The sequence below is a fragment of the Chanodichthys erythropterus genome, chromosome 3 (assembly GCF_024489055.1).
Source record: "Chanodichthys erythropterus isolate Z2021 chromosome 3, ASM2448905v1, whole genome shotgun sequence".
NCBI lineage: Eukaryota > Metazoa > Chordata > Actinopteri > Cypriniformes > Xenocyprididae > Chanodichthys > Chanodichthys erythropterus.
In genome coordinates, this window is record NC_090223.1 from 44,965,280 (window position 1) to 44,980,779 (window position 15,500).

A 15,500-nucleotide genomic window follows, 5' to 3' on the forward strand; every position below is an offset into this window, starting at 1 on the left:
AACTGTTAAACAAGGAAGAAAACATTCACACAATCTGTGATGGAATCTGTTAAGAAACAAAAATAAATAACCTTACACCTGGTTTCACAGACAGGGCTTAGATTAAGTCAGGATTAGGCCTTAGTGTAATTAGGACATTTAAGTAGCTTTTATAAATGTGCCTTAGAAAAGAAAAACATTACTGGAGTGCATCTTGAGACAAAACAATGGCTCTGACATATTTTAGAATATGCCAGTGCAAGCTGCTTTCAGTTAAAACGGCTCAAACGTGCATTTTAGTCTGGGACTGCTTGTGACTTAAAAAGTGTGGACTTTCCAGATTCTTTCCACACAATACATGTGCACTTGTGCAGAAAGACTTCTCGTTTAGAGTGACAAACAAAATCAGCGATTATAGGTAACATCAAACCATTTAATCATCTTAGAAATGTAAGGCATCATTGCTGCATTGACTGCCAGTGGCCCAGAACAAAGAAAACAATGAACTCTTAAGACCTTGAGAAAACGAAACTGAATACTTTTAATTGACAAACCTGCTTCTCATTCGAACTATGACAGAAACTTTGTCTTAATGTGTCTTATATAATAATCATTCAGTGGAGAATTCACTTTTCTAAATTCTTATGTATTTATGTAGTGAATCACACAAACATTAAAAAAGTGAAGTGAATTGTTCTGGGGATTCAGTTTCATTTGAGAAGTGCAAGTTTGCATGAATAATGACTTTTTTAGGCAATCAAAATCTGTTAAACATCTGAAAATTTTGGATTCTTGTGACAAAAAATTATTTCTTAGGAATGCAATGATATAAATGTTGTAGTTTCAATACAAATGATACCAAAGTATATATTAGTTTACCATAAATTCTTGTCAGTACATTCAACAGTACACTTTAACCATATTTCAGAAACAATAGAATTATGAAATTACATATAAAGATGCACTTCAGCGCTGAAGCAGTATAAGTGTTATTGTGACCCAGTCTGAAATGCGTCATGTGTACTACTTAGGAAACAGTTTGGTGTCAGAAAAAACATGAGACACTAAATTTATTTACTTCAAAATAAAATATTCTGCTAACATAAACTTGTTTGGATATGGGAGATATCTTGTGTAATTGTTTGTACCCATTTCATGTTTTCTTTGAATCAAATGACTAGTGAAAAAAAAAAAAAAAATCTTTAGGTATCTTTTGTTTTACCAATATTAATTTACCAGATATCTTTTCATGCTCCCCTGTAGTAATTTAATACTTTGTGCTGTTCCCTTTTCCTTATTGTTCTTTGTAAAAAGCTAAAGCTGTTTCAATACAATGAGTTTAACATGTAACATGTCGTTCCAAACCTGCAAGACGTTCATTTACCTTTGGAATGCAAATCAAGATCTTTCTGATGAAATCTGAGAGATGTTTATCTCTCCTAGACAGCTACACGACTAAGACTTTGAAGCTTCAAAAAGTTCATAAAGAGATCGTAAAACTAATATGAATTAAGCGGTTTAATCCAAATTTTCTTGAGACTTGATCGCTTTTTATGATGAACACATTTAATTTAGGCTTTTATTCACATATAAACATTCATCAACGCACATATCAGTTGTGGTAAACATGTTTGCTTGACGTGTGAGAACAAATAAGGTTCATTATCATGTTACGCAGCACGTTTGAGCTTCCGCAAGAAGTTTGTTCTCAAGCAGGTTCGGGTGAGCTTCCGTTTACGTTCGATATTCAATGTTCATATACGAATAAAAGCCTAAATTGAATCTGTTCATCATATAAAGTGATAGTGTCTATTCAGAGTAAACCTCTCAATTCATATGGATTACTTTTACGATCTCTTTATTAACTTTTTGAAGCATAAAAGTTTGAATTGCATAGGCTGTCTATGGAAGGACAGAAAGCTCTCAGATTTCATCAAAAATATCTTAATTGGTGTTCTGAAGATGAACGGAAGTCTTACGGGTGTGGAACGACATGAGGGTGAGTAATTAAAGACAGAATTTTCATTTTGGGGTGAACTAACCCTTTAAGGGGCCGTTTACACAACACCGTTTTCAGCTAAAAACAGGAAACTCTTTGTGTTTTGGCCATTCGATTACAAAACAGCAGGCCTGAAAACACAAACTTTTGAAAAAAGTTTCAATGTGCAAGTTTTTGAAAATGATACCATTATCGACTCTGTGTAAACTACAAAAATGTGAATTTGTGAAAACGGTGACGTCATGCGCATGCGTATTATTACGTTTTCAGCCGATAGGCGTGAAGTGTTTCTTTACAAAGTGAATTTGCCAACTACTGGCATGAATAATAGAGTATTTTTAGTAATTTTCACAGATCTGTGTGAACAGGATTGTTTTGTCAATGTTGTTGTCTACGAAAAAAAAAAATCCATTTTAAGTACATCATTGTCGTGTAAACGAATGAAAACATGACAAAAACTAACCCTGTAATTATGGTTAGACACACATTACTGTCAAACAAGAATTTTTCAGGCATTTATTTTTCAGACACATTAAAAACACAGATTACCATCTCTCTTTTTTTTTCCATCAGCTGTCCTGCTACAGTAAGTGATAAACAGGTGCGTCTTGTTATGCATGTTTAAGGTATTCTAGAACTGGGGGGTGACGCATGGTTATGGTTCATTTTGATCTATGAAGATAAATGTGTACTACCACATTCCTTAAACATTCCTTACATTACAGCAACAGTGTTTATCAGACTGCTCAACTAACACCTAGAAACTGTAATTAAACAATAGGTGGTGGTTATAGGATGACAACTTGAGCTGTTTGCAGATGACAGTGATGATTTTTCAGCTGACAAGTGTGAATGGGTCAAACAAAAAAGTTAAATAAATGACAAAATGATTATGATGATCTTCCTTTGCAAGTCACTTTACAAAATGATTTGCATATCAAATAACATAAAATGAATATATGTAAATTTTATGTAAATATAAAATTGTATTCTGTTTAAAACAAATTGATTGTTTAGATTTTCTGATGAATACAGCGTTCGAGCTGTGCTAAAGTCTATGTTGTAGCAACAGCTAGCAGCAAAAGGCTCCACTGTATTGCTTAACTGAAGTACTGTACCCAACACATTTAAAATACAAAATACTGTAGTAAAAAAAAAAAAAAAAAACTATATTCAACCAGCTTCAACCACTCACCTGTGGGTATTTTTTATTTTTTTTGCACATTTAGGGTTTGAAGATAATGTTTATGCTTTTTTTTAAAGCTAGTGCAGTGCATTTATATCTTGGAAAAAAAAAAAGAATTGTCAATTTTGATTTCATGGTGACTAACTTTATGGTGCCCTCTTTTGTATTTATATTGTACTGCCTTTTCACTTTGTCCATTTCATATTTGGTCCAGCCTGTAGCATTCTGCGATTTTAAAACTTTATATTCCATCAGTTCTCATGGTAATGACTCTAATGAAGTCTGCTTAAAATTACTCACTTATGCTGTTGTTGTACTCATTTGTACACACAACGCCTCAGCACTTACTCCCGATTTCTCCCAACATGGGGACAAGAGAGCTTTCAGTTATTTCATAGGAAAACAACGTAACTTTAGTTATTTACGGAAGAAGATTAGGGCCAAGCAATAATAAAAAATTAAAACCATCTCGAGATTAAAGTTGTTAAATTTCGAGAAAAAAGTCGAGATACAATGTTGAGAATAAACTCGTTAAATTCTGAGAAAAAAGTCGAGATAAAATGTTGTAATTTAACGAGTTTATTCTCAACATTTTATCTCGACTTTTTTCTTGAAATTTAACGAGTTTATTCTCAACATTTTATCTCGACTTTTTTCTTGAAATTTAACGAGTTTATTCTCGAGAAAAAAGTCGAGATACAATATTGAGAATAAAGTCATTAAATTACGAGAAAAAAGTTGCTCAATTACGAGAAAAATTTGTTAAATTATGAGAAAATGTGTTAAATTTCAAGAAAAAAGTCGAGATAAAATGTTGAGAATAAAGTCATTATGACTTTATTCTCAACAAAGTCATTATGACTTTATTCTCAACATTTTATCTCGACTTTCTCGAAATTTAATGAGTTTTTTCTCATAATTTAACGAATTTGTTCTCGTAATTGAACAACTTTTTTCTCTAAATTTAATGAAATTTCTCATAATTTAATGAGTTTATTCTCAACATTTTATTTCGACTTTTTCGACTTTTTAAATTTTGTTAGAAATTTAACGAGTTTTTTCTCTAAATTTAACACCTTTAATCTAGAGATGGTTTTAATTTTTTTTATTATTGCTTGGCCCTAATCCTCTTCCGTAGTTATTTGAAAAAGTAACTCAGACATTTTTTATTATACGTTGTAAACTTAAAAGTAATTGTACTCGTTACTTGAAATGCGTAAGCCCCAACACTGATCATCATTATCATGCTTGTTTGCAGCTCAGGTCTTAGGTTAATACATTAAGTAAGGTTAAATAAGTAATAATTCAGTTGTGTTAGACCACTGCTACATACCAAAAGCATATTTAAGGCTGTTTCTTTTTCTACTTAACTGAAGATCTACACCTGGGATGCATGAAAGCAGATTTTTTTTAAAAGCAATACAACTTCTAAAACCAATACAAAACTAATACATCTGAGATGAGTTTAGGACCTTTCAATAAAATGAGAGCTTTTAAGATTTGAGGCAAAACAAAAATTGCCACAACAGTGAGCTGTGAAGGAGAAATGACGTATTGAAGTAAAACTGATAGGCCTAATTATATTTCTAGATGTCTGTTGTTGTAAACTGACATTAGAAGGCTTGTTTATAATATGGGGCCAAAGAAATATGACTTGGGGTAGTGGGGTGGAGAACATGACACATGACATTTTTACATTTCAAATAGATATATGATCATCAAAGAGACAGAGGTACTTAACAGGTTGGTTCACCCAAAAATGAAAATCATGTCATTAATTACTCACCCTCATGCCATTCTACACCCGTAAGACCTTCGTTCATCTTCAGAATACAAATTACGATATTTTTGATGAAATCCAGTGAGGCCTCCACTGCCATCAAGATAATTATCACTTTCAATGCCCAGAAAGCTACTAAAGACATATTTAAATCAGTTCATGTGACTACATTGGTTCAACATTAATGTTATGAAGTGATGAGAACACTTTTTGTGCACCAAAAAAACTAAATATCGACTTTATTCAACAATATCTAGAGATGGATGATTTCAAAATGCTGCTTCATGAAGCTTTACGAATCTTGTTTTGAATGAGTGGTTCAGAGCGCCAAAATCACATGATTTCAGTAAACGAGGCTTTGTTACGTCATCAATGTTTTGAAACTACAGTAGTTCATGTGACTTTGGTAGTTTGATACACGCTCCGAACCACTGATTTGAAACAAAAGATTCGTAAAGCTTCGAAGCTTCATGAAGCAGTGCTTTGAAATCGGCCGTCACTAGATATTGTTGAATAAAGTCATTATTTTGTTTGTTTGGAGCACAAAAAGTATTCTCATCACTTCATAACATTAAGGTTGAACCACTGTAGTCACATGAACTGTTATAAATACATCTTATAGCTTTCTGGGCATTAACAAGGGAATGTTATTGCTGGCAATGCAGGCCTCACTGAGCCATCAGATTTTAATCAAAAATATCTTAATTTGTGTTCTGAAGATTAACGAAGGTCTTGACATAATTTTCATTTTTGGGTGAACTAACCCTTTAAGCAGAATCCCTCTTTTGCTGCATATATTTGCTAACCAGACATGTAATGGTATAATATTCAAATAATTTGAATGCAGTGAAACTATTTTTCACATTTTGTAATAGCAGTCAAATTCCCATTCATCCCTATTAATTGAGACTGGCACACTTTACCCCTCAGTTACCCATTCACATAACAAAATGCTCAACTACAGGCAGCTATATTCTTTCTAAATATTAAAAATAATCAGTTACTTTAAATTATGTAGCTTACTAGCTTGAACTAAATATGTATTTGCTCAAATGTGTGATTTAGCAGGAATGCAAATTGTGAGCTGATTCATAAAGATTTCATTTAGATTTGTTTAAATGAAATGTCAGTATACAGGCAAATTTATTACAGAAAGGTCACTGTAATTCTTCCTTCCTTTGGGCTTTATTGAAATAAAAATGTTTGTATTTGGTTAGCACCATTTGAGAAAAAAAAAACAAAAAAAAACAACAACATGCATGATCAAAATAGTCACTCATCAGCAACTTAGTTATATGATTGTGTATTAAGGGCACATCAACACTGTTCTCCCTAATATTACATCTGATTTGAGAGGAACTTGGGCTAGGGACGTTGGTGCATTTAACAATAAAATATTAAAGAAGATATTGCCTTTTTCAAATTATCACTGTGTCGAAAGCATAGACACATTTAGAGGAAATGTACTCAGGGTTGTAATTTTGCAACGAGCCTCCTGCTTTCAATATTAAATGAGATGAGCTCTCCATGTGCTATCACAAGTCTGGAGGAAAATGAAGAATTTTTGGAACCACATGAAATGCAACAATGTTCTTTTAACCTGGATGAATTCCATATTTGAGCGTTACACCATTGCTGTTTTACATGTAAACCATAATCTGTGCAATAATAGAAGCTGACTGTAAAATCAACAACTGTGTGAACTGTCGACTTTGGCAAGTTTGCTCGAGTTGTACGGTAAACCGAGGAATATGCTAGATAAAATCTTTCTACTGCATTGATCGTTTTCCTTAAATAATTTTTATTTCTTTCAGAATAACTACGAGAAATGTATATGCAAGTTCTGTACAATTTTCTGTTTATGCTTGGGATTGCTTTAAAAAAAAAAAAAAAAAAAGAAAAAAAAGAAGTGGTGAAACAGTTTGAAAAATGGGATGCTGACACTTAGTGCACTTAAAACCCCCAAAATATTTTGTCCAACAGCAATCCTTCGGTTTGCTCTGGATTTACTTCAGAAAAATCAGTTCTTCAGATTATTGTGTTGGCTCCAGTTAATGTTTGCTCTGAATCCCAATTCTTCAGTGTCTATAGGCACATTAAAAATACTGCCATTTTCCAAGAACTGTGTCTTTGATTGCATCAACAAACTGTGCAGGCACCCAGTAGACCCAATATTGTGAGGCTTCTGTCGGACCCAGCTGAAATGCCTATGGTAAAAAATAAACAAACAACAAAAAGGTTTATATATAGTGCCTTACGAAAGTCTTCGTACCCAATTTTTTCTCGCATTTTGTTATGTCGCTGCCTTATGTTAAACAACTTTTAATCAACTTTTTTTTTTTTTTTCACATCAATCTGTACTCCATACACCACAATGACAAAGCAAAAACAGATTTGTGACAACTTTGCAAATACTGTATTTGTACAAGTATTTGTACCCTTATCTCAGTACTTGGTTGAAGCACCTTTACAGCCTCAAGTCTTTTCGAGTAAGCTTTGCAGATCTGCGTTTGCTGATTTTCTGCCTTTCTTCTCCTCAGATCCACTCAAGCTCTGTCAGGTTGGATGGGGACCATCAGTGGACAGACAGTCATTTTCAGGTTTCTCCAGAGATGTTCCGATTTAGTTCAAGCCAAGGCTATGGCTGGGCCACTCAAGGACATTCATAGAGTTGCCCATAAGCCACTCTTGCATTCTCTTAGCTGTGTGCTTATGGTCAATGTCCTGTTGGAAGGTGAACCTTCTGCCCAGTCCATTGTGTACGTAGTACAACAATGTCATGTCATAGTGTTGAACATCATGTCATTGTTGTAGTACATCAAGGAAGTTAACGCTTTTTGGACATACGTTGAATGTGTATGGCTGTCATGCCGGAAGCTCGTTATTTTACTTTGTAAATTTTTAAATAAGGACATTTGTCTTACACAAACGTATCGATTCGCTTCAGAGGGCCTTTATTAACCCCTGGAGTCGTATGGATTCTTTTTATACATTTAAGTTTTTTATTTTTAATACATTTGCAAAGTTGTCACAAATCTGTTTTTTGCTTTGTCATTATGGTGCATGCAGTGTAGACTGATGTGGAGAAGAAAAAAAAAGGTAATTTAACGTAGTTTAACACAAGATGGCAACATAAAATGTGAAAAAATGAAGGGGTATGAATGCTTTCACAAGCCACTGTATATAATAGTACTAGTAATAATTGTATGTATTTTACATATATTTATATAAATATATATGTAAAATATATACAATTACCACTAGTACTATTAAGTTACAAAATCCTGGTTGAGAATGACAGATATAACGAAGCTGAAAATGTTGTGATAAACACATACCATCATGTGATAGTCCTCGTGACCCTCTATTGGCTCAGTCACAACATTTTTGATGGAACCCATCGGGATTTTTTCTGTTCTTTCTGCCAGCCAGAAAACATCAAGATAAGCATAAAGGAAGTAGCACAAATACATTTTTTTTAATCTAAAGATGAAATCACCTTTCGTTCCGATCCACAACTGATCCTGTTCCAGTTTGAAAGTGAGTCGTACTTTTCCGCCAGATTTGTTGTACATTCCTGATAAAGGCACTGTTGGCAGACGCTCCTGTTTGACAAATCGGAGATCACTCGGATGTCATTAGCATGCACAACAAACTTATTTCTGTGTCTTTAAAAGGAGCTTTACAGCTGCAGACATGATTACAAATATGATATACTTTACATTAAGACACATTTATACAAATATCACCTATAGTGAGAAACAGAAGTGAAAATTCTGTTTGTGAGAACATACAGCAGTTTAAAACGTATTACATTACAATATTCTTGAGGCTTAGAAACATAATTAATTTTGTATGGCGGATGTGTAGTAATCTGGTACAGTCTAATCATGTCACATGCTTCACAGGTTCTGTTTACCTTAGCTCCTTTTATTGATGGCATGACATCGTCTGGTTTTCCTTTGTCCAAAACTTTTCTATGTTGCTAAGAAAAAAGTATGCACAAGAACATTTATGAACTATAAGTGCATCAGTATAATTCTAAGCATTTTAAGTACAACCCGGATTCCGGAAAAGTTGGGATGCTTTTTTTTTTTTTTTTTTTAAATTTGAATAAAATGAAAAATTAAAAGACTTTCAAATCACATGAGCCAATATTTTATTCACAACAGAACATAGATAACATAAATGTTTAAACTGAGATATTTTACACTTTTATCCACTAAATGAGCTAATTTCAAATTTGATGCCTGCTACAGGTCTCAAAAAAGTTGGCACGGGGGTAACAAATGGCTGAAAAAGCAAGACATTTTGAACAGATTCAGCTGGAAGAACATCTAGCAACTAAAAAAGTTAATTGATATCAGGTCTGTAACATGATTAGCTACAAAAGGGATGTCTTAGAGAGACAGAGTCTCTCAGAATTAAAGATGGGCAGAGCTGTGAAAGAGGGCGTAAAAAGATAGAATACTTTAACCCTTTGAGCGGTACGGTCCCACATATGGGATTTAAAACATTCAGCGACTTCACATAACTGCCAGATTCAAACTGTGATTTCGCGCTTTGGCTGCGAGACGGACGCGTGCAGCTCTTGTCATATTATATAACAGCTATGCAGTGTTTTCAGCCACATAATGTTTTTTTTAAAGGTTTCAGACATTTAAATATGCAAAAGCACCAGTAAAATAATAAATTTAGAGTTAATAAAATACACACTGATGTCAGACATCGGTGGAAGCAGCAATAACAATCCATTCAAATGTAATTTGCCAACATTTATTCATATCAGACACACAATGGGCCTAAGTAACTATAAAGTTTACTCTATTATTCTCCCAATTCACCAGCCACTTACTTGCATATATTTCGGGAGAAACTGATGAATTCACCTGCTGTAAATCCGACTGACAGGACTGCGGGGCAAACTAAGATGGCGGCGCCCATCTCGCATTATAGATCCAGATAAAGATCCTTTATAAAGGTTTTTAAAGGACAAAACACACTCACTTTCACATATTTGAGAATCGGAATCTCATACAGTTGATGACATGGTAAGCAAGTTTGTGAATATTTTAAATAAACAAGGAAAAACTAAATAATAGCGATCCATCTGTCATACAGTGTTATTGTGGCTGCGTTCAGTATACGTGACACGCATGACGCGTCCCCATGGAAACAATAAGGGCAAACGTTCTAAAATAGCAGTTGCTTAAAAAAAAAAAAAAACTCACTCTGGGGGTCAGCTAGAATATTTTAAACTCACGCTTGAAAGGGTTAAAAACAACGTTCCTCAACGTCAAATTGCAAAGGCTTTGCAAATCTCATCATGTACAGTGCATAACATCATCAAAAGATTCAGAGAAACTGGAGAAATCTCTGTGCGTAAGGGACAAGGCCGAAGACCTTTATTGGATGCTCGTGGTCTTCGGGCCCTCAAACGACACTGCATCACTCATCGGCATGATTGTGTAAATGACATTACTAAATGGGCCCAGGAATACTTTCAGAAACCACTGTCAGTAAACACAATCCGCCGTGCCATCTGCAGATGCCAACTAAAGCTCTATAATGCAAAAAGGAAGCCATATGTGAACATGGTCCAGAAGCCCCGTTGTGTCCTGTGGGCCAAGGCTCATTAAAAACAGACAAAGTGGAAAAGTATTCTATGGTCAGACGAGTCCAAATTTGACATTCTTGTTGGAAATCACGGACAACGTGTCCTCCGGGCTAAAGAGGAGGGAGACCTTCCAGTGTGTTATCAGCGTTCAGTTCAAAAGCCAGCATCTCTGACGGTATGGGGGTGCATAAGTGTATACAGTATGGGCAGCTTGCATGTTTTGGAAGGCACTATGAATGCTGAAAGGTATAGAAAGGTTTTAGCGCAACATTAAATGAAAAATACGTCAAAGACGCCGACGAACTCTTCAGCAGCTGGAAACCTATATCAATCAAGAATGGGACCAAATTCAAACACCAAAACTCCAGAAACTCATGACCTCGATGCCCAGATGTCTTCAAAACGGTTTTGAAAAGAAGAGAAGATGCTACACCATGATAAACATGCCCCCGTCCCAACTCTTTTGAGACCTGTAGGAGGCATCAAATTTTAAATGAGCTCATTTTGTGCATAAAATCGTAAAATTTCTCAGTTTAAACATTTGTTATGTTATCTATGTTCTATTGTGAATAAAATATTGGCTCATGTGATTTGAAAGTCTTTTAGTTTTCATTTTATTCAAATTTAAAGAACGTCCCAACTTTTCCAGAATTCGGGTTGTATGTACCATCATAATTTAACTGTTAAGTTCACCCCACCTTTTGCCTGCACAATGGCTCCTTTTTGTTCTCCTCAGCTTTAACCTCTTGCTGAATAACTTCTTTCGGTGTATTTACAGCTAGTACATCATTTATTGTAGATCCAACCACCATAATCTTTGCACCATTTGTAACTTTGATTTCTCGAAGCGTCTTGTCCTCTGGTAGCAATCCTTTGTACATCACTTTCTGCATAGCGGGTGGAAGACCTAATGATAATACGAAAGGAAAAAAAAAAAAGAGAGAGAGAGAGAGAGAGAGAGAAATAAGTTGTATTAGGCATTTAATTTAATAATCTGGTCCTGATATAATATGGTGGTTCCACATAATATAACATTATAAAGTAAGTTCCTCACCATGACATTTCTTTCTTTCCTTTTTAAATCTATTTTCCACATTTAGGGGGAAAAAAGTTTCTGGGATGCTTTATAAACTGTATTTAAAACGTTGCACATGTATGCTGTAAACTCGGCTGCTCTTCTATATTAGAAGAAATTCATACTGTTACAATTTATAATTGTAACAGATTTCAGGCATTTGATCTATTCTTTATATCAAATTGTTTCATTATAAATTCAGTCAAGGGTGTCCAAATGTTTCATTAGTAGTTATATACATCGCAGTATTAATTATAAATGATTTATCCATGCATTCTCATGTGCCCTCATAATCTTAAATCAAAACTTCTCCCTCTTGCATCTCCTCGGGACGACCTGTCACTCACATGACGTCACAGCAATAGCAAACCACTACCATCCAATCAATTCAATTCAATTTTTTCCCCATTCGAGAAGCCGTTTCACTCCGATATACATCACAAAAGGGAAGAAAAGACTGAGCAACGTCTGTTTCATTCTGACTTTAAAGTATACATGCCGTTAAACCCACAACTTTCATGATGAGAGTTACATTACCAGTGAGAGTGTGAATCTTCTCTTTCAGCTTAGCACCGGTGCTGTCTAAAGGAATTTTAAGGTCATATTTGTTTTTGTTCCAAATGATTTTCACTTCCACCATCTCTTTCCCCTCGTCACTTTCCTCTCCGTTGCTGACAGCAGCGGTCTGAGCTGATGTGCTTTCACCGTCGGCAAGAGATGCTTGTTCAGTCCCTGCTGCATCTCCTTGTCCAGCAGCTTCACACAGCACTTCTGGTACCTTCTGCGTGACCTCAGCCTCCATTCCTACCACCTCACTTCCTGTGGGAACAGAGGGGAGTATATTTCAATCAAAAGTAGCTGCTTTTTTAAAATCACATTGATCAAGAAATGAGTACTGGTATGTGCATGACAATTCAAAAATGATAAAAACAAAACATGGCTGGATTCATTTATGCTAGATTCCCATACACCACCACAGATGGCAGTTTAGATGTAATACTTATTAAAAATCCTAACTAGATTATCTCCAGTGTAGATAGTTTTAAAGCTATCTCCTGTCCAAAGGCATAGAAACATCTAGTAAATTCCCCCATCGTTATCTGAACCCAACTGTTGAACTAAGACCAATAACTGTCACCATGACGGACCCAATAAAGGCTGTGTTTTGTAATCGCACACAACTGAGTCATCGGTAACTTAGCCAGGCGCTGTGCTAATATTCGCAAGCTCACATCAAGATTGTGTCTCAAAAGTCAGTGAGCTGCCTATGTAGACATCATCTTTTGGACACTGTGGGCTCGATTGAAACCTTCGTTAAATCGTCGCAAACGCTCTCGCGATTCCCGCCATCGAACATTCTAGAAACGTTTGAACGTTCCAAGCGCGCTCACGATTCCTCCCCGGGATGCCGTCTAGGTAGACAGTTCACTAGATTTTGTGACACAGCCGAAGTTTTCGAGATGGCTGTTTGGGCTAATCACAGAATATCTAGCTATTATTTAACCCTGACAAGTTAAAGGAACATCCATTCAGTGTTATACAAGTTCCAAATGACTGCAACTGATGTTATACGTTTATAAATAACACCGCAAAGAAAGTGGAAATGGCATTTAAGTACATTTTCATGCTACCTACCATCCTGCGCCGCCATGATGATTGTGTACAATATGAGGAAAGGCTTCTGGGAAAGAGCGTGCTGTCAGTGAATGAGCTCTGCAGCTTCCCGTAGTGACTTTGCGATTTTAAAATCTGTGGCCGGTTGCATAAACTGCACTAGTCTTAAAAGTTAGTCATCTAACTGATCAAACTAATTCTTAAGACACAGTCTTCTTTCTAAATTTAAGTTGGACATTTCTTCACAATGCACATTCTGTAATTCTAATCTTGAAACAATACCACATTTATTTTCTGAAAATGATTTTTGGAAAGAATTAAGTAGCCTGGCTTATTTTCTCTGCTTATAGCAAACTTTTTATTTTTGAAATAATTAAAGTTCTGTTTTTGATGTGGGAAACAGGGTTAAAGGAGATGGACAATGTGTTAAAATTGCTAACTATCTGTGGCCTGTTTCATCTTCATAAATGTAAATGTAATCGCTCAAGAAAGCTGCTAAAACTGCACTACTGCTAAAAAAAAACATGATTTCATTACCTCCTTTGTATTTCCTGAAAATGATTTTTTTTATTATTATTATTATATAATTTTTACATTTTTTTATCTTTGTTAAATAATTTTTGGTTGCTTGTTCATACATCTTTTTTTGTATTTTGTTTCAAAATCTATTTCATATATCCCCTGTATGTTGTTTAATAATACTTCAATATATATATATATATATATATATATATATTTATATATTTATATATAAATAAATATATATATATATATTTTTTTTTTTTTTTTTTTGTCGTAGATATTTGTTAAATAATAATAATTATTTAGTTGCTTGTTTATATATCTTTTTTTTTGTATTTTATTTCAAAATCTATTTCATGTATCCCCTGTATGTTGTTTAATAATAATAATAAAAAAAAATTATGATTTAAAAAAATCAGATTAGAAAAAGAATCCTTAGGTTCCCATAGGCCTACACCAGGCGCCATTTGCATAAACTTAGCCACTATGTTAAACGATCCCAGATGATGTATTACTGCCCTCCACAGGTCAAAGTTTGAACTAATTGTTATATACTTGCACTAGTATATTGTATATAATAATTTAGTTCAAACTTTGACCTGTGGAGGGCAGTAATACACTTAACAGCGTCTACACTGCTGGAATTCAAATAGAGAAGAAGAAGAAGAAGAAGAAGAAGAAGAAGAAGAAGAAAAAGAAGAGAGCTAGTTCAAGATGGTCAAAAAAAAAAAATATATATATATATATATATATATATATATATATATATCAGGGTTGTTTCCTCCGAGTAGGCAAGGGAGGCAGTGCCTCCTCAAAAAAATGAGATGAGAAAATAATCCATATTACATATAAAACAACACAAATATTACAAATTATGACATTAAAAAGAGCGCAAGTCACGCGTATTTCTTAAGGAACACTGCCCAACAGCGACACCCGCAGGTAAAGTTACACAGAGGAGTCATGCCTCCCTTTCCTCGCATAGGAATCTATAGAAAATCATCAGGACCCCGGCGTGCGGTGGGTTTTGTGGGGGGTAATTGAGAATGAATGGGGGAAAGTCACGTGAGAGGAGGCAACGTCTCCATCGCGCTATGATTGGATGTAATTGGTTATGATTGGATATGATTGGTTTGTGCGATAAATCCCGCCTCTTGTTGACGTGCGCGTAGGTTTGACTGAACAAATGATGGCGTCAATCGGAAGACTAACTGAAAAGTAAGTAAACAGATCACCCAGTTAGATATCCCCGCTTTATATGTCATGTCAAAATCAAACTTGAAATGGACTGAAAGCATGATGACTGCAGGGTTTTTTAGTGCAATCAGCTTGGTGAAATTAAAAATGCAATTCATGTGTGTGACAGACGATGTTTACGGAGCATGACTCCTGATGATCCAAAATAGCCTAAGTTGACAATTAAAGAAAAACCGCAATAAACAAATAAAATATATTGTTTAAATTATTATTGCCTTTAGTTATTATTTTGGAATGAATGTAGAAATGCTTAAAACACTCGATGCTTGATGAAATTGACTTGGTTTTGATAAATAGAACATTACATTGTTAATGTAAAATTACAAAATAGAGTTGTGTTTGGTTTCTTTTTTTTTTGATGTAAAGTAATGTTCATTTAACAAGGAAGATGTGTCAACTTTAAGAGTAATGCACATTAATTTACATTGATTCATAAAAAAAGGTGCCTCCTCATTTCAGAGCACCACTGCA

At 34.7% G+C, this 15,500-nt stretch overlaps 1 protein-coding gene across 1 annotated transcript; it reads right to left on the reverse strand.

Moving 5' to 3' along the window:
* Window positions 1–6,823: 6,823 nt before the first annotated feature.
* Window positions 6,824–13,360, reverse strand: ubfd1 (ubiquitin family domain containing 1). The gene is made up of 7 exons (XM_067376024.1): window positions 13,272–13,360; window positions 12,174–12,455; window positions 11,260–11,468; window positions 8,864–8,929; window positions 8,444–8,549; window positions 8,283–8,365; window positions 6,824–7,151 (listed from the first exon to the last, which is right to left on the reverse strand). Exons 1-7 carry the CDS (start codon window positions 13,285–13,287, stop codon window positions 7,041–7,043), a joined length of 873 nt encoding a protein of 290 aa, XP_067232125.1. The 5' UTR covers window positions 13,288–13,360; the 3' UTR covers window positions 6,824–7,040.
* Window positions 13,361–15,500: the final 2,140 nt, after the last annotated feature.